Source organism: Miniopterus natalensis, chromosome 2 (genome assembly GCF_054644295.1).
Source record: "Miniopterus natalensis isolate mMinNat1 chromosome 2, mMinNat1.hap1, whole genome shotgun sequence".
NCBI lineage: Eukaryota > Metazoa > Chordata > Mammalia > Chiroptera > Miniopteridae > Miniopterus > Miniopterus natalensis.
Window position 1 is genome coordinate 78181245 of NC_142082.1, and position 19518 is coordinate 78200762.

General features: G+C 41.7%; 1 protein-coding gene and 1 pseudogene across 1 annotated transcript in view; both read left to right on the forward strand.

The window, feature by feature from the left end:
- The window catches only part of WDFY2 (WD repeat and FYVE domain containing 2), a 190610-nt gene extending 180975 nt beyond the window's left edge, over positions 1–9635 (forward strand). The window contains exons 11-12 of the mRNA XM_016213832.2: positions 2140–2248; positions 3333–9635. Of these exons, the coding sequence (XP_016069318.1) occupies positions 2140–2248; positions 3333–3362 (139 nt within the window). The 3' untranslated portion in view covers positions 3363–9635. The remainder of the gene's footprint in view (positions 1–2139; positions 2249–3332) is intronic.
- Positions 9636–12797: 3162 nt separating this feature from the next.
- LOC107537728 (large ribosomal subunit protein uL1 pseudogene) lies at positions 12798–13672 on the forward strand (annotated as a pseudogene).
- The last annotated feature ends 5846 nt before the right edge of the window (positions 13673–19518 follow it).

A 19518-nucleotide genomic window follows, 5' to 3' on the forward strand; every position in this document is an offset into this window, starting at 1 on the left:
CTACTCTTTTATATCTTCTATCTTTTCAACATTCTGTAGTTTTCCAAGTATAGGGTTTTACCTCCTTGTTTAAGTTTATTCCTAAGTATCTTGATTTTTTTTTTTGTTACAATGGTAAATGGGATTTATTTTTAGTTTCTCTTTCTGAGAGTTCATTTTTGGTATATAAAAATGCCTTTGATTTCTGGATGTTAATTTTGTATCCTGCTACACTGCTGAATGCATTTATTAAATCTAGTAGCTTTTTGGTGGAATCTTCAGGGTATTTTATGTACACTATCATGCTGTCTGCGAGTAATGAGAGTTTTACTTCCTCTTTTCCAATTTGGATACCTTTTATGTTTTATTCTTGTCTGATGGCTGTGACTAGGGCTTCCAGTACTATGTTAAATAAGAGTCGTGAAAGTGGACACCCCTGTCTTATTCCTGTTCTTAGGGGAAATGGTTTTAGTTTTTGCCCATTTAGTATGATGTTGACTGTAGGTTTGTCATATATGGCCTTTATTATGTTGAGGTGTGATCTCTCCATTCCCACTTCGCTGAGAGTTTTTATCAAAAATGGGTGTTGGATTTTGTCAAAGCTTTTTCTGAATCTATTGATATGATCATGTGATTTTTGTCTTTCAATTTGTTTATGTGATATATCACATTAATTGATTTGCAAATATTGTACCGGCCTTGCCTCTCTGGAATAAATCCCACTTGGTCATGGTGTATGATCTTTTAAATATATTGCTGGAACCCATTTGCTAATATTTTTTTGAGGATGTTAGCATCTATGTTCAGGGATATTGGCCTTTCTTTATAGTGTCTTTATTTGGTTTGGGAATTAGGATAATGCTTGCCTCGTAAAAAGAACTAGGGAGCATTCCTTTCTCTTGGATTTTTTGGAATAGTTTGAGGATGATACATGCTAGTTCTTCTTGAATATTTAGTAAAAGTACCCTGTGAAGCCATCTGGACCACTGATTTTGTTTGCTGGGAGTATTTTTTTTATTACTGCTTCAATTTCATCAGTTGTTATGGGCCTATTCTGGTTTTCTGCTTCTTCCTGATTCAGCTTTGGAAGATTGTATTTTCCTAGGAATTTGTCCAGGTTGTCCAGATTATTGGCATATAGTTGTTGATAGTATTTTCTTACAGTCCTTTGTATTTCTGTGGTGTCAGTTGTTACTTCACCTCTTTTGTTTCTGATTTTATTGATTTGGGTCCTCTCTTTTTGTTTCTTGATTAATCTGGCTAAAGCTTCATCAATCTTGTTTATCTTTTCAAAGAACCAGCTCTTGGTTTCATTTGATCTTTTGTATTTTTTTTTTTAGTCTCTATGCCATTTATTTCCACTCTAATCTTTATTATTCCTTCATTCTACTTATTCTGGGCTTGTTGTTCTCTTTCTAATTCTTTAAGTTGTAGGGTTAGATAGTTTATTAGAAGTTATTCTTGTTTCTGAGGTAGGCCTGTAGTGCTATGAACTTCCCCTTCAGGACTGCTTTCACTGTGTCCCATAGATTTTGGGCTGTTTGTTCATTTTCATTTTTTTCCAGGAAGTTTTTGATTTCTTCCTTGATCTCATTGGTAACCCATTTGTTGTTTAATAACATGCTGTTTAGCCTCCATGTGTTTGAATGCTTTGGGGTGTTTTTATTGTAGTTGATTTCTAGTGTCATGCCATTGTGACCTGAGAAGATGCTTGATATGATTTCAGTGTTCTTGAATTTGTAGAGAGTGATTTTGTGTCCTAACATGTGGCCTGTCTTTGAGAATATCCCTTGTGCACTTGAGAAGAATGTGTATTCTGAAGCTTTGGGGTAAAATGTTCTGTAACTTTGTCAAAATGTACTGTTACTTTGTCAAAAACACAGAGATTTTCATAGACTCCATTAGAGCAATAAGTAATCTATAAGGGACTTTTGAAAAATTCATCAGCTCTTTGCCATTTTGGACAATATAAGAATCCTTTACTTTAAAAAAAAAAAATTTACCATGTCACCAGGTAATAAAGGTAGATCTGAGCAGCATTTCTAACTGTGAAGTAGTTTCAGCTATTTGGCTAAAAATTAGAGTTTAATGTCACTCTAGATATCCTTCATTCCTATGTCACAACTTTTCACTCCTGGAAATGTTCTTTGCTTACTCCAGGCGAGCGCCCACAGCCACCTTCCATGACAGTAAACACAACATTGTGCATGTGCATTTTGATGCTACCCGGGGATGGCTACTGACTTCGGGAACTGACAAGGTTATTAAGGTAGGATGCTATCTCATTTTAGGAGCTTTCCATATTTGGCCCTCTGTGAATATAGAGGAGCCCCAAGGCTATGTGAAACCTGTTCAGAAGGTTACCCTTGGCAGTGAGCATCTTTGAGAACATTTAGGGCCCATGCCAGGCACTGGCAGTAAACACCAAGATAAGATATGCTCATGCCTGCAAGGAACAGCTAGTCTATTGGGGCATACTCTTAAAAAGACAATTAATAATAAGTCACATTTGCAGTGGCCAGAAGAGTAATACAGATAAGAATTACTTTAAGAGTTCCATAGAGGGAGATAGTACTGCTGGGGGTGGCTCTATGAAGGAGGAGGGATTTGAGATGAGCATTGAATCAGTGGTAGGACTTGAATAAGCCAACAAGTAATAAACAAGATCTTTTTCCAGTGAGATCAACTAATCCACAAGCATTCCTCCAGGGCCTCTCTGAGGATGGTGGCAGACCGTATGGACTCAGTGCCACAGCAAGTGTCCAGGACAGAAAAGCCCACACCGGCGTCATTTTCTGAGAAACACAGGCACAGCGCAGGCTTGCCCAGTGCACTGAGCTCTGCTTCTCAGGCCCATTCTGGTCCATTCTTAGAGGCAGCAGCAGGATGAGGTGGTTAAAATAACCCCCTTTGGAAGTTGCCAGGCCTCTGAGACTTTAAGCAAGTTTAAAATAAACTCTGGGAGTCTCAGTTCCTCTATTTTTGAAAATGAGACACTTTGTAGAACTGTTTGGAGGAGTAAATGAGATAAGATATCGAAAGGACACAGCACATCCCTGGTACCCATTTGCTGCCTAATATAGCTTAGTTCCCTGTCCCCTTAAATGATTCTCATGTGCTTTTAGGCTCTATTAGCTGGATTAAAATTTCCAGGTGCCACTGTCATGTTTTTGAGGTTTATGTTATAGTACTTTTTGATGGAAAATACTATTTTAAAGATTTCAGAATCATGTTAGTATAGTATTTAGTTACTGCTTAAATTTAAAAATTCACTTGAATTTAATTATAAGGATTGGTTGTCCTCAATACAATTTAATTTTAGTTCATTGTATATCTTCCTTTTCTTTTTACAGTTGTGGGACATGACCCCAGTAGTATCTTGATGATACTCCCAGGCATCAGGAAGATAGTATTTACTCAAGAAATGATTGTTTTAATCCAAGTCATTACTGGAGCTGTAAAGCAGCCACGTGAGAAGAGAGAGACTAAAGAAACTGGCTGAGTTTGCATATTACCTGCAGACACAGTGGTGAGCCAGTGAGTGAACGCTTGGAGGGGACTCTTTCGACTTATTCATACAATATAAAAGAAGATATTTTTTTAACAAATGGTTTATACAGTCTGGCTTGCTGCATTGTTTTGCGTATATTGAAAACTCTGTGTGGGATGTTTCAACACTTCATTTTAGTTGTTGCTTTGTGTATCAGAGAAATGAGGAAAGTGTCTATTCAGGGTGTTTTTGGTTATTAGAAAGCAGTTTCCATGCTCTTCACTTGGGCATGGATCACAGGGTCATCTTTTTTCTTCTCTGTAGCTACTCGCACCTTCATCTGCTTTTCACCAGAGTGTATGTATTTACACTGGTTATTCGCAGTGTTTCTGCTTTCATAGAAATCCTCTTCAGTTGAGAGATTTGGTAAGTCATTTGTGTGGATTTACCAACCGACTTCTTGAATCACCTGAAGAATGATCTGTAATGTCTAACTTATTCATGTTCTTATTGAGTATAAATGACCTGGTGTTTCTGCCTCAGTTTTCTCTGTCTTTCCCACATTAAAAAATGCTATGTATGAGAAAGCTGTTCCCAACCATTGTCATCACAGGAGTAGATGATTATAACTCAGAGTTTCAACTATCAGTGCCTGAATTGTTTCTAATTCAGTTGGAGCCTTCTGAGCCTTTCATGTTTTCATTTTATTGACACAGCTAGCTCTCTCACTTGTATTAAAAACAAACAAAACCCTGTATCCTTCCCAAAAAAGCTGTGTTTGTCTGTGTGACATAACCTCTGAACTTGACCATGTTCATTACTGCGAGACTGAATCCAGCTCTATTCCTCATCATCTGTATTTCCTTCCCCTTTAAAAACTAGAACACTTTGCACACTTTTATACTAAAACTGTGGTCTGAGACATAAAAGGTACTGAATCTTACAGCTCATGATGTGTTCCTGTTGGGAATGTGAAAAGGGCTTTAGAAAATCAACCTGATGAAACTAATTTTAAGGGAATCCAGTCAAATTTGATAAAGTGAAATATTCTGTTTTAGTGACTCAACTCACAATATTGAAGTCCTTTTTTAAAATCTTATTTTCACCTATATAAATAGAATTTAAATGAGTGGGTAAGCATGTGCTATGTGCCCCTCCCCCCCCCCCATTCTAAGCACGTGACATGGTACCACTTAGGTCAACCCTCACCTGTTGGGGGCTTTTCGGGGATCACTAACTCTCTTCGGGATTACTACCAGGTTAAATAAAACCTTGCAAATATACAGACCAATACAGACCAATTACTTGCCCCTCCTATTCAAGTCCTACCTCCACAGTGTCTTGTTCACTTCTGATTTGATAATTTTTTGGTGTTAATATTTGAAATCCTCCCTATTTTTCTCTCTTTTCCTGGAAAGCAATTTTTTCCCTCGTGAACATTACTTACTTTTCTTTCTAACCAAAAGAAGTACTACCAGCCATACTTGGGTACCATCCCGAACACTGACCTAGCGTGCTTCCTGGGGAAGGAGCTTCCTAGAGAGGATCCTGCTGCTGCAGCATTGGCAAGCAGGACCAGTGGTGCTCCCCGGTCAGCCACGGTACATGATAGTAATCACCTGAGACATCAGACCAGCCCACGTGATCATACTCTAAGGTCATATGCACAGAAGTGATTACCAGTTGTCCCTTCACTGGCCCCTTCCATGCTACCCTTGCTTGCCATCAAGCTGTTAAAATCAGTCTGAGTCTTTTCTGCATGATTGCTCTGTGAGAGAGCTTTAAAAGGGAATTAAATTTAGAATATTCAAATATCTATTTTGTAATTTATTACTAGAACCCGCAGCCATTACTAATTTGTGCATAATAGAGAACTCTGTTGGAATGAATAGTAGGAATGGATACTCTGTTTTCCCTTTCTGAGCTTTGGAACATGCTCTCTACAGAGGGGAAGACAGAGTGTTAGAGAGGCAATAGATCAGGCACCCAGCAAGCCTGGCATGGATCTGAGTTAGATCTGGATGAGCTCACACTCCATTTGGGAAGCTGATTGTCCCTGTGGGATCACACATGTACACCACGGTGGCTCTGTCTGCGACCCTGTAGTCATCTCTCTCCCAGCATGGCTGTACCCCAGCCCACAGTGCCACCGAGAGATTGAAGCCACTTGACACTGCCTTGGTGAGGAGAATCAGGATCACAAACCACAGATGTGTCAGGGTATCCGTTGCTCTGCCCTTTTTCTCCTCATGTGAATGGCTGCTTGAATGTATGTATTTGTAATACTGTGAATTCTTGAGTTTTACGTTGAATCTCCACAGTTTTTATAACTCAGAGATATATCTGCTGGTGTTGGGTGTCTTCCAAGCATTTTATGGAAATAGAGGCTTCATCACAAGGAGAGGAAGCTGGCACCAGCACTTGCCTTTCCTCCTGTCTAGGTTAACTGTCATAGTTCTTGTTTTCCCCTATTGGATTTGCACTTTACATACATTTTTGCTCTATTACTTCAACATACAGCAGCTCTGGCAAGTAATGCCTAGCATGGCTGTGCAGAAAAGTGGCAGAACTGCACATAGTTGCTCTTTCTTTGGTAGGATGAAACCAATCACGTGCTCTCGGTTTCTCCAAAGAAATGATGTTACTGGAAACTTTAACTGCCTGGGTATATCTCCACAGTAGCAAAAGTGGTTTTACATTAAGTCCTTGGCGTTGTGTGTCTTTTATATGAGGTCAGTCAGCCATGGTGTATTTCTCACTTGTTTGAATTATTTAAAGAATCATAAAATCGTGAAACTGGAAGGGATCTTCAGAGATCTAGAATGTTCCATGCACAAAACACTAGTTCTACCAGGCAGAATAGCTGAGGTGGAAATAAGAGAATCTAAAAGAAGTATTTTCAAGGAACAATTGTTTTTGAACTTTACCTGGTAATGGCATTAGTGGGAGTAGTGACTTCCAGTGCCTTTAGACAGGGAGCCTCTGGAACCAAGTTTGTTCCCTGTCATGGGCAAATCTGACACTTCTTTTGCCCCCAGCCCTGTTGTTATGAGCGGGTGGGAACTATGTAGTGAGGCAATTATTGCAAGTCTTCATCAGTGTAAACTCTTTCCTGCACTTTTCCCCACAGACCACCCAGCAGCAATATTTAAGTGGAAATCCAGGGGCATTGGAAATGCACCTTTACCCCATTTGTCTGAAGGCTTATCACAGGTTGGCCTAGAGTGAGTCGCTGGGCTACAGCATTTGCCTTTCTGTGGAACATCACCTTTTCATGTTTGACATTCATTTTTAAAGCATAGTTTATTTTTGCTTAACATTAATCTATTTTTAAAGCCTGAATTTTGACTTAAGCAAAGAGATAGCTCTAAACTATGTATCAAAGTTACTGGATATAAATATTCATTAAATGAGACTCTTGGTTTTGCCTTTTCATATAGTTTAATTGTATATAAAGGCCTTGCTCACTAACATTTACATTTTAAAGTGAAAGCAAGCATTTTGCCAAAACATTCTTAATCTTTCTCTTCTTAAAAATAATGCTAAGTTAAAATTTTCCTGATGTGAAAGCATGAATATCTAGCAATTTGATTGGAAAACACAGAAAATAAGTTTCTTTTTAACATTCAGTTATCTAGATAATCCTCACTTTATGCCAGGCTTTGAACTAGGCCTGGATGACAAGTTCCAATTCCAGGCCTGGGGAGAGCCACACAGGGTGCCCCTGCCTGAGTGGGTGGGGCCAGAGGGACTTTGTTGAGGGAAGGACTTGTGATCCAAGAGCGAGCTAAAGGGTGAGTTGAGTAAAGAAATGACTTTCCAGGCTGCAGAAACAGCCTAAACAAAGGCCCAAGATCTGGCTTTAGCCTGGTGCATGGGGGGCCACAGGGTTTGGAGTTGCCAGAGAATATCAAGCACTTGGCTGCAGTCCTGGAGCCTTACCTCTTGTCACCTTGAGACTGATGCTCATGACGGCAGAGAGGGAGGCAGCACACGGTTGGCCTTGAGGGGTTTGTTTACTTAGAGGCTCATCAGTGTCAGAGTCCAGGTTTTCCTGCAGTCCAGGCTGGTATCAGAGTTTCTTTTCCTTTGGGAATGCCTGGAATTGTTATCTTCAAATGACACATAGTTACTAATTTTTGAACTTTCTGGGTACACAGCCTTTCACTGGAGGCATTGAGGTGAATGGAGCTGGAAACCACATAGGCATGGACTTGGCCTGGAGGAACCTACATACTAATTGCATAATTACACAGGTGGGTTGGGCTAAGCTTCTCCCCTGTGAAAAAGGAAAGACCTTGACCTGTGGCAGGAGGAGATTGTTCTAGACAGCTGGCATTACACTAACACAGAGCCAAGCCTTTCAGTACATAAGCAGGCAGCTGCTGCCTTCCGTTTTCTTCTCAGCCTTAAATTGTTCTTTCAAGTAATGGGTCATTTCAGTACAGTGTGGTAAGTGGGAAATCCTTAAGTGGCACTCTCCAAGTAAAAGGGAACATTTTTCTCAATTCAGTGACAGTGAAAGGAGCTCCAGCAGCCACTGCCTCAGAGACCTGGCTCTGCTGAGGCAGGGGCACACCCAGCCTCTCACTGTGGGGCTTGGCACTTTCTAGTTCCTGCTGTTCCATCCATTTCCCTTTTTCTTTCACTACCCAAGTCTCATTTGTCCATAACCTAATTCCAGAACATCCATGTACTATACATATTTAAATCTAGCTCAACTCTACAACCAAGTACTATATACTTACCAATTGAAGGGTTTTAATTTGTAATTTTGTCTTTAAACATTATCCTTCCCACTGAGAAGCATATTTAGGTTAACACACCAAAGGAATGTCTAAAAACTAGATCTGTCCAAAATTGGAATGGGATCCCTCCTTGAGTTTCCCATGACAGGGAAAGGAGACTGTAGTTGGCCCCTTGTCAGTGATGTGGGAAGGAGATTAAAGCCTGGAGTAAGGGTTGAATTTGATGATTGTTCTTAAGATCCCTTCCAATCTTACGATCCTATGATTCCATGAATGTTGTTTATTATTGAACTGGCCTAAACCATTACCAGTGACTGATCCACACACGGCTGACTTAACTCAGATAAATGGGAGCATATCGCAAAATCTTTGTCTTATATCAAGAAAATTGCTTTCTGTATTTTTTCTATCTCCAGCCTAGGAGATTTGAAAAAGATGGTGAAAGTGGAAGTTAATCATGGTACCATCTCATTAAAAACATACCTTCAAATGTTCACTTTTGTGAGTCGAAAGTGTATCTGACTTTCTTGGGAGAGAAAGTGTCAGGGATTACAGGGTGGTTTAAAAGGTTAAATTTAGAATCTGACCTTGATGTTCATGATTCTTCCCTCCTTTTTTACCCCCCTTGGTCCTCTGGGAAGCACGAGAGGGAGGACTATGACACAAAAAGTGGAAGTGGTTTGAAAAAAGTTTTTCACTTACATACACCTTTTTTCCCATTTAAATGGGTGACAACCTTAAGTCAGTAGCATGCGCCAATATGAAGTATGGACCAAAATACTTATGTCACTGGTAACCATTGTAGTCTCATATATTTGTTTTATGCCATTTGCCTTGTTTTTAAATGGCTTTTTTTCAATGCACTATCATTTTGTAAAAGAAAACCTATGAAAAGTACAGACTGTTATTAACTGGACAACAGGGAAGGTGCTAGCCCCACACCGTGCCTGTCGACCACTGTAGCCATAACTGGGCACGTGGACGCTTCTGTTCCACACGCCCATCGGTCTGTGGCCACACCAGATCCTGGCTGCAGCGGGCATGTTACTTTAGGATATTTTTTCTTTCTTTTTGAAGTGAGATTCTCCAAGGGGTCAGGCTGAAAATGTAATAAGCCTGAAGTTAGAACAGATTTCTCAAATGTGGTTTCTGTCATTGATTCCATCAACCAAACCAAGCAGTCTTGACATTGACTTCCTAAATGTGATCGAGTGGATTGAGCAAGAGTTTCCTACAGTGTTAAAATGTCTGTATCCAGTTCTACATTTAAATGCTGCTGAATGTTGGGAATGTTTCTAAACTCCGCTTACTTTCCCACCGTGCTTCCCTCCAGCTGAACTGTACATGTCGCCGTTACCCATGTACGTTACCAATGCAAAGTCGCCTCCGTGGTTTAAAATAAATATCTGTGGAAATAATCCTGTAACTGTGGTCTCGTCATTGTCCAGCTATAACACGTGACCAACCATATACACCCCAGCAACCCTGCTTTGGTTTTAACCGTGGGGGTGGGAGGTAAGTCTGCAGACTACTCCTGCACCTGGCTGTCAGGACCCCAAGGAGAGCAGCAGTCTGGAGACAAAGGTGAGTCACCATTCACCCTAGACTCAGGACAGCAAATGGGCTGTAGTAGGCAGTCCTTTTTATTTTTTCTGTTTATCTGTAGTTAATAAACTTTCCAAATGAGGAAGAAGAGGGCTTCAGGACAAATACGACCAGGGAAAGCCCCTCTGAATACTCATTAGGCCCATTTTATGGATAAGGAAATAGGTGGGAAGAAACCAATGGTCTGCACAATGTGGAACAGCCAGTGAGTGGGGTAGCTGGGAAGCATTTCACCCCAAGACCCCTGCCCCTGGGGGCACCCCTCCCTCACAGCCCACCAGTGCCAGCAAAGCCTCACCCACACCCAGCACGCCAGAGGCCCCTGCTTTCCTCTTTCAGAAAAGGAGAGGTGCAGTCGAATGGAGTCTTTGATTGCTGGCCTTTCAGGCAGATGCACCCAGGAAATCCCCTTCCTTGGGCTCCTTGGCTGAGAACCTAGATCTGAGCACCTCTGAGGAACCCCACCTGTGACTGGCTAAGCGGTGCCCACCTATTTTCCTCCAATCTGGGTGATGAATTATGTTTATGTTGCCTTGAACACCAAGAATGTATGTAAATATATTCTAAACCTGTTCATTGGTTTGTTACAACTTTCCCTGAAATCACTAGGAAGTAAAATGGTGTAATTTAGAGGTTTTATCCAACTGTAGCACAAGAACGCCAGGTGCATTATTGAAGCAAATGTAAACTAGGCCTCATGTAATTTGTTTATGTAAGTAGGCACTGTTCCTTGGTTACGCTTTGCTCCTGGGGGCACGGAGGTGTAGAGCCCTCTGCTGATGCGCAGAGATGCACAGTGCATTCGTTCTTCCTCCTGCCCCTGCTCCCCTCAGACAGAGTGTGGGTTCATCTTAAGTGCAGAATTCTAAAGAAAACCACATTCCCAGGTAAATGAGAGATTTACACAGGAAAAGAACCTGCTGTGGAAGGTGAAGGTTAGCTTGTTCCCAGCCATAGTCGTGTTTATTTTAAAATAAAAGTTCCACTCCTTGTAGGCTCCTCACTGTAACGGGCATCTCTGGGGGGAAGGGGAAGTGCAGTATGCTCCCGCCGTCTCTGTTTTCTAAGGCGATACTGGCTCCACCTTGGGTCTGGTCTGGCCTATTTAAATCTCTGAGCCAGCTCTTCCAGGATTTCATTAGTTTCTCCTCTTCAGTTGGTGAGGAGGATGTTCTAGCAAGAGGCAAGTGTGTGGGAACTGATTTCTGTTCAAAAAGTGATGGGGGGAATCAAAGATGTGAAAATCGCAACAGCCTGGACTGGCCTGTCTGCCATGCTTGGGTCCCAGGTCAGTCAGCTCACTAACACCTGCCAGGGACGGGCCCCCATGGGAGTTGTCCCTGCCCAAAGAGTCCCACAGAGTGTCACAACTGTGCTATAGGAGGGAGATGGAGGGGTGGAGGACAGGAGGTCTGCAGGTGGCTGAGGGGAGGGTCTTCAGGCCTGTATCCTAGCTGGGAGGGCTTGGGGCCGGGAGTGTGGTATGTTGGGCTCTGGCCAGCAGTAGCCAGGGCTGGGGGAGGGGCACAGTGGGAGAAGGCACACCATCCTCCTTGCTGCAAAGTCACCAGAGCTTCATAATAGCTCAAGATAGCGTGGTTATCTACGATGGGAAAGAGAACACAGAGAACACCCTAGCTTCCACCCAGGCCTCTCTTCTGCCACCTCCTCCCAGTGTGCCTCCTCTCAGAGCTCGCCCTCAGGATCCTGCCCAGATAGAGACCAAAACCTGAACAGAAACAGGGAAGCAGGGTCACAGTGTGACTTCCTCTCTGTGTGAAGGCAGCCAATACCCCAGCACAATCCCACTCCCACCTCAAGTTTCATGGGAAGGAGAATCCACCTCAAGATGCCCCCAGCCTATGGTTTTAGGGGAAGAGGGTACTGGCTACCTTCACACAGGGAGGAAGTCACCTTGAAAGAACCAGCCACTGGGCTGCAGGGTGGCAGGAGGGGTGAGGGCCGGCCACAGAACATAGCCTGTCCTTGAGCCTGGCCTGGAACCCTGGCATGAACAGCCTCAGAGCTGTGAGAAAGAAGGGACGGGACACAGGTTGATTAGAATAGCAGTGTTAAGAGGTTTTGTGTGGTTAGATTCTTTTTAATACCAAGATAATAATAATAAGGAATGGGGTCATAAACTGCTCTCTTGCTACTTCAAAATAGCATTTATCCAATCTGCCCAGATTCCAGAGATTCTTGTTACAAAGCCCCTGGGGTCTGGGTAGAAAGTGCTGCTCACCAGATTCTGAGAGTTTTGGATCCCATGTCCCCCAGGCTCCAGGTCACAGGCACCCAGACTAGCCCAACTCCTGAGAAAATCACCTGCAGAGCCCCTTCGTCTCACCTCCTAACCTAAGAAACGGGTTCTTTCCCATGAGGCCCAGAGGGAATTCAATGCTGAGACTCCCACCTCCTGGGTTAGCATCTCTCTCAATGATTCTGACCTCTCTAAGGATCCTGGCTGATGGTTTCTTGGACTGCTGTAGTGTTTTCTTCCTTTTAGGGAGAAGTAGAGTAAGAAGAGAAGAAACTTGACTTCCTTTGCCAAACTCCTCTGCTTCTTTCTCCCTCTGCAAGACTTGCTCCAGGCTTCATAAAAGTTCCTCACCTAGTGTCATCTGGCCAGGCCCCATGGCCCATGACCCTCAGCATGCTCCTTACTGCAAGTTGCCCAGACCTGGCTGCAGGCTACACCCCAGACCTCAGGGAACATAATGTTCCTACAGTGAACACATGGGAGAATGAAATCATTCTTTCGTGAAGCCAAAGAAAGAAAAGAAACCAGAGAAAACAACATTTGAAAGCTGTAATGAAATCGGGGGATTTTAGAGACAGAAAGAATTCTCTAATCTAAGGTTCTCTTTTTTTAAATAAAAAATAAACTTTTTCTTTTTACAGAAGCTATAATTGTTTATTGTGGAAAAATTAGGAAACACCAATGAACAAAAGAAAAGTTTGGACTTCCAGTCAACATGGTAGAGCAAGTAAACTCTGTGTTTGCCTCCTCCCATGACTGCCTCAAAATTACAATAGAACAACTACCCTTGAGAACTGTCTAAAGTCTAGTTGAACATAACTCCTATAATTAAGGATATAAAGAAAAAGCCATGTCGAGACTGGTAGGAGGGGCAGAGACGTGAAACAGGCTGGCCTCAAACCCGTAGGTGGTGGTTGAGAATTGGGAGGGAGCTCTTTTCCAGTTTTTGAGGCTCAAGGCACCGTGAGCAGCAATGTCTCCCATGACATCCTCTACGAGGTGGTGCGGGAAGTCCTGCATGGGAACCAGCGCAAGTGTTGGAAGTTTTTGGAGACTGCGGAGCTGCAGATCAGCTTGAAGAACGATGACCCTCAGAAGGACAAAGGGTCCCATCAGGCTTAATTACACTCCCTGTTCCAAGTTCTTAGTATGTGTTCTGGGGGACCAGCAGCACTGTGACGAGGCTAAGGCTGTGGATATCCCCAACATGGACATCAAGAGTAAGAAACTGGTCAATAAGCTGGCCAAGGAGTATAATGCCTTTTTGGCTTCAGAGTCTCTCATCAAGCAGATCCCACAAATCCTGGGCCCAGGCCTGAATAAGGCTGGCAAGTTCCCCGCTTTGCTGATCCAGAATGAGAACATGGTGGCCAAAGTTGATGAAGTGAAATCCACAATCAAGTTTCAAATGAAGAGAAGATGCTGTCAGTGTCTGGCAGTGGCTGTTGGCCATATGAAGATGACAGATGATAAGCTTGTGTACATCTACTTCACTGTCAGTTTCCTGGTGTCATTGCTCAAAAAGGACTGGCAGAACTTTGGGCTTTATACATCAAGAGCATTATGGACAAGCCCCAGTGCCTGTACTAAGGCACAGCTTAATAAACCATACTACTACCAGTAAAAAATAAAAGAATCAGGAGGGATATTTCAGCTGCAAAAGTCCCCACAGATGATCTGGAGGTCCCTGCCCTACACAGGGCTCCCCAGCCCAGAGCACCAGTGCCAGAAAGAGGAGATCCCACAACACCTGGCTATGAAAACCAGAGGAAATTGTGGCTGAGTGAGACAGAGGCTGCTGGAGTCCCAGGGACCCTCTTAAAGGGCTCAGGAATGACTTAATGATAGACTCATTCACTCTGAGCTCTAGTACTTGGGCAACAGCTCGAAAAGCTCCAGGGACATACGGGGAGGAACTAAATTATCTGGCTTTAGAGTAATAGCTTGAGGGGCAGCTCTCTCCCAGACAGAAGTACAGGCAGGTGCCACTGTTCCTGTTCTAAGCCCTCCACCCACCCATCCTGCAGGCACAGGCTGGTGCCATATCTGAGTCTCCATCAAACTGGCTAGCACTCCTCACCCCACCCTGGTGATTACCTGAGAACCCTGCCCCACCCAACTCACACAGAGGCCCAAACCTCTTTCAGCACCAGTTCCTCACAAGTGGCCAGCCACCATCACTCTAGACTTCCTTAAAATCTGAAAGGTCCACAAACCCCAAACACAAAGTGGCTGGCCTTGGTGTACCATGTACTTCTTGCTAAGTGGCCTCCAGCCTGCCTGGCAATAGTGGCAGCAGGTTTCGGTTCAGAGCATAGCCTCTTACAGGGACCCACAAGCCCAGCACAAGCAGTTACCAACAGCAAATCATTTTGTAGCTCCTAATAGGTGGCCCTGGGTGGAGCATAGGCAATGGCTCACCTGAGCCTACACCAGAGAACTTCTTAAGTGCCTCAGAACCAACACACCTAGTGGCCAGTTTCAGACCACACTAGCACACCACGTAAGTACCTCCACAAACAACACACCCAAAAGGCAGACTAAGCAACAAAGCACTGCTACAGAAAATACCACTCTGTGAGGCCAGACCCCATACAACAACTTGTCCACTGTAGTCACAGCCACTCCTCACAGCCAGTCTGAGGTTCAGTCCTACTACAACAGGAGGGCACATACAACCCACACAAAGGACACCCCTGGAGCACTGGGCTCAGGTGAACAGGGAGACTATGTCATTGGGCCCCAAAGGACACTTACTACACATAAAGTCACATGGCCATGACTGGGCGATGTAATAGACCCACCTAACATCTAGAAACACAGGGAGGTGCCCAAAATGAGGAGACAAAGAAACATGTCCCAAGTGAAAGAACAGGACAAAATTCCAGAAAAACAACTAAACAAAATGCAGGTAAGCAATCTACCAGATATAGAGTTGAAAACACTGGTTATATGAACGTAGGGCAAGAATAGATGATCTCACTAAGAATTTATAAAAAGAGGTAGAAACCAGAAAAAAGAACCAGTCAAAAATGAAGAATATAATAACTGAAATGAAGAATACACTGGGCGGAGTCAACAGAGGATTCGATTAAGCAGAGGCACTGAATTAGTGATTTAGAAGACAAGGTAGCAGAAAACACCCATCTGGAACAGTAAAAAGAAAAAAGAATTTAAAAACATGAGGCTATCCCTGGCCTGTGTGTGGCCTGAGCACCAAAGGATCATGGGTTCAATTCCTGGTCAAGGGGCACATACATGAGTTGCAGGTCTGATGCCCAGCCCTGGTTGGGGCACATGCGGGAGGCAACCAATCGATGTGTCTCTCTCACATCAAAGTTTCTCTTTTTCTCTTTCTCTCCCTCCCTCCCTCCGTCCCTTCTACTCTTTCTAAAAATCAATTGAAAAATATCCTCAGGTGAGGATTAAAAATAAAATGAAATAAAATAAAAACATGAGGCTAGTTTAAGGGACTTCTGTGACAACATCAAGAATACCAACATTCACATAATAGGGGTACTAGAGGAAAAGAGAGAGAGCAAGGTATTGAAAACCTATTTGAAGAAATAAAGACTGAAAACTCCCCTAAACTGGTAAAGGAAATAGACATACAAATTCAGGAAGCACAGAGAGTCCAAACGAGATGAACCCTAAGAAGCCCACACATACACATGGAGGTAAATAGCTTGCTACTTAACAATGAATTGATTAAAAATGAGATCAAGGAAGAAATTACGCCTGGCTGGGCGTGGCTCAGCAGTTGGTCATTGACCTAGGATCCAGGTGATCAGGGTTCGATTCCTGGTCAGGGCACATGCCCGGGTTGTGGGTTCAATATCCAGTCGGGGGCGTGCAGGAGGCAGCCAAGCAATGACTCTCTCATCATTGATGTGCCTGCCTCTCTCTCCCCCTCTCTTTTCCTCTCTCTGAAATCAATAAAAAGATATATTTAAAAAAAAAAAAAGAAATCACAAGATATCTACCTTGAGACAAATGATAATGAAAATGCAATGACCCACAAACCTATGGGACATAGCCAACACAGTTCTAAGAGGAAAATTTATAGCAATTCAGGCCTACCTCAAGAAACAAGAAAAATCTCAAATGTACAATCTAACCTTACACCTAAAGGAACTAAAATAAGAACAACAAACAAAACCCAAAGTGGGCAGAAGGAAGGAAATAATAAAGATCAGAGCAAAAATAAACAAAAAAGAGTCCAAAAAAATAAAAAGATCAATGACACCCAAGAAGTGGTTCTTTGGAAAGGTAAACAAATTGATAAACCTTTAACCAGACTCATTAAGGAAAAAGTGAAAGGACCCAAACAAATAAAATCAAAATGCAAGAGGAGAAGTGAAACTGACACCACAGAAATACAAAGGATTATAAGAAAATAATAAAAATAATCATATGCCAACGAATTGGACAATCTGGAAGAAATGGATAAAGTCCTAGACACATACAATCTTCTAAAACTAATCTAAGAAGCAGACAATCTGAACAGACCAGTAACTCCTAGTGAAATCAAATCAGTCATCAAGAGCTCCCAACAAACAAAAGTCCTGGACCAGATGGCTTCACAGGTGAATTTTACCAAACATTCAAAGAATGATTTTCACCTATTCTCAAACTATTTTAAAAATTGAAGAGGAAGGAATGCTTCTAAGCTTATTTTATGAGACCAGCATTACCCTGATTCTAAAACCAGATAAAAACATTACAAAAAAAGAAAATTAGAGGTCATTATCCCTGATGTAATAAATGCGAATGTTTTCAACAAAATATTAGCAAACTGAATTAAGCAATACATTAAAAAGATCAAGTGGAATTTATTCCTGGAATGCAAAGCTGGTTCAATATTCACAAATCAATTACTGTGACACACCAAATAAACAAAATGAAGGATAAAAATTTTATGATGATATCAATAGATGCAGAAAAAGCTTTTGACAAATCTAGCATCCATTTATGGTAAAAACTCACAGCAAAGTGCAAGAAGGAGCATACCTCAATATAATAAAGGCCATATATGACAAACCCATAGCTAACATACTCACTAGGGAAAAGCTAAAAGCATTTCCTTAAGGTCAGGAATAAGACAAGGATGCCTTCTTTCACTACTTCTATTCAACATAATATTGGAAGCCCTAGTCACAGTAATTAGGTAAGAAAGAGAAATAAAAGGCATCCAAATTGGAAAGGAAGAAATAAAAATGTCATTATTTGCAGATGACATGATACTATATATAGAGAATCCTAAAGATTGCACCAAACAACTATTAGAGCCTGGCCAGAGTGGTTCAGTTGGCTGAGGATCACCCTATGCACTCAAAGGTTGCCAGTTCAATTCCCAGTCAGGGTATATACCCAGGTTGCAGGTTTAAACCCTGGTCGGGACACATAGGGAAGGCAGCCGATCGATGTTTCTCTCTCACATCGATGTTTCTCCTTCTCTCTCTCGCTCTCTCTCTCCTCCTTCCCCTTTCCCTAAGCATGTCCTCAGGTGAGGATTTTTTAAAAAATCTATTAGAGCCCTGGCCGGTGTGGCTCAATGGTTAGAGCTTCGGCCTGGACACTGAAGGGTCACAGGTTCGATTCCTGGTCAAGGGCATGTACCTCTTTCATATTAATGTTTCTCTCTCTCCACATCAATCTTTCTCTCTCTCTCCCCCTCCCTCTCTTTCTCCCTCCCACTCTCTAAAAATCAATGGGAAAAATATCCTCAGGTGAGGATTAACTAAAAAATAAAAAATAAATTATAAACACTATTAGAACTGATAAATTCAGTAAAATAGCAGGATACATTAGTATTCAGAAATTGGTTGCATTTTTATACACCAATAATGAACTACCAGAAAGAGAAATTAAGAAAACAATACCATTTGCAACTGCATAAAAAGAAAAACCTAAGAATAAATTTAACCAAGAAAGTAAAAGACCTGTACTCAGTAGATTATAAGACATTAAAGAAAGAAATTGAAGAAGATATAAACAAATGGAAGCATATACCATGTTCATAGATAGAAAGAATTAGCATCATTAAAATGTTCATACTACCCAAAACAATCTGCCAATTCAATGCAATCTCTATCAAAATACCAATGGCATTTTCCACAGGACTAAAACAAATAATCCTAAAATTTATATGGAACCACAGAATACTTCTTATAGCCAAAGCAGTCTTGGTTGGGTGTCATCCCATGGACTGAAATGTTGCCAGTTTGATTCCCTGTCAGGGCTAGTGCCAGAGTTGGGGGCTCCACCCCTGGTAGGGGGCATGCAGGAGGCAGCCTATCGATGTTTCCCTCTCACATTGATGTGTTTCTTTCTCCCTCTCCTTTCCTCTCTCTCTAAAAAAAAAAAGCAATTAAAAAATATTTTTTAACAAAAGAACAAAGTTGGGGGTATCATACCACTTGATAGCAAACTATACTACAAGGCTGTAGTAATCAAAACAACCTGGTACAGGCATAAAAATAGACACAAAGATCAATGGAACAAAACAGAGAGCCCAGAAATAAACCCACACCTATATGGTCAACTAATATTTGACAAAGGAGGGAAGAATGTAAAATGTGGTAGACAGTCCCTTTAATAAGTGGTGCTGGGAAATCTGGACAGATATATGCAAAAAAATGAAACTAGACCACCAACTTACACCATACACAAAAATAAATTCAAAATCAACTAAAGACTTAAATGTAAGGTTCAAAACTATAAGAAAACATAGGAAACTATAAGAAAACTAGAAGAAAACATAAGCAGTAAAATCTCTGACATCTTAATAATACATTTCTGGATATATTTTCTCAGGCAAGGGAAATAAAAGAATAAATAAATGGACTACATCAAACTAAAAAGTTTTTGCACAGCAAAAGAAGCCATAATAAAACCAAAAGGCACTTTACTGAATGGGGGAAGATATGTGCCAATGAAATATCCGATAAGGAATTAATATCCAAAACACATAAGTAACTCATAGAACTTAACAATTCCATGAAAAAAAAATGGGCAGAGGACTTTAACAGACGTTTCTCCAATGAGGACTTACAGATGGCCAATAGACATATGAAAAAATGCTCAACATCACCAATCATCAGAGAGATGCAAACTAAAACCACAATGAGATATCACCTCACATTTGTCAGAATGGCTACCATCAATAAATCAACAAATAACAAGTGTTGGCGAGGGTGTGGACAAAACCTCATGCCCTTTTAGTGAGTTTGCAAATTGGTGCAGCCACAATGGAAAACTGTATGGAGATTCCTCAAAAAAATAAAAATAGAACTACCATATGACCCAGCAATCTCATTTCTGGGTATTTATTTGAAGAAATCCAAAACACTAATTTGGTATGCATCCCTATATCCACTTCACCATTATTTACAGTAGCAAGAAATGGAAGCAACCTAAATGTCCATTGATAGACT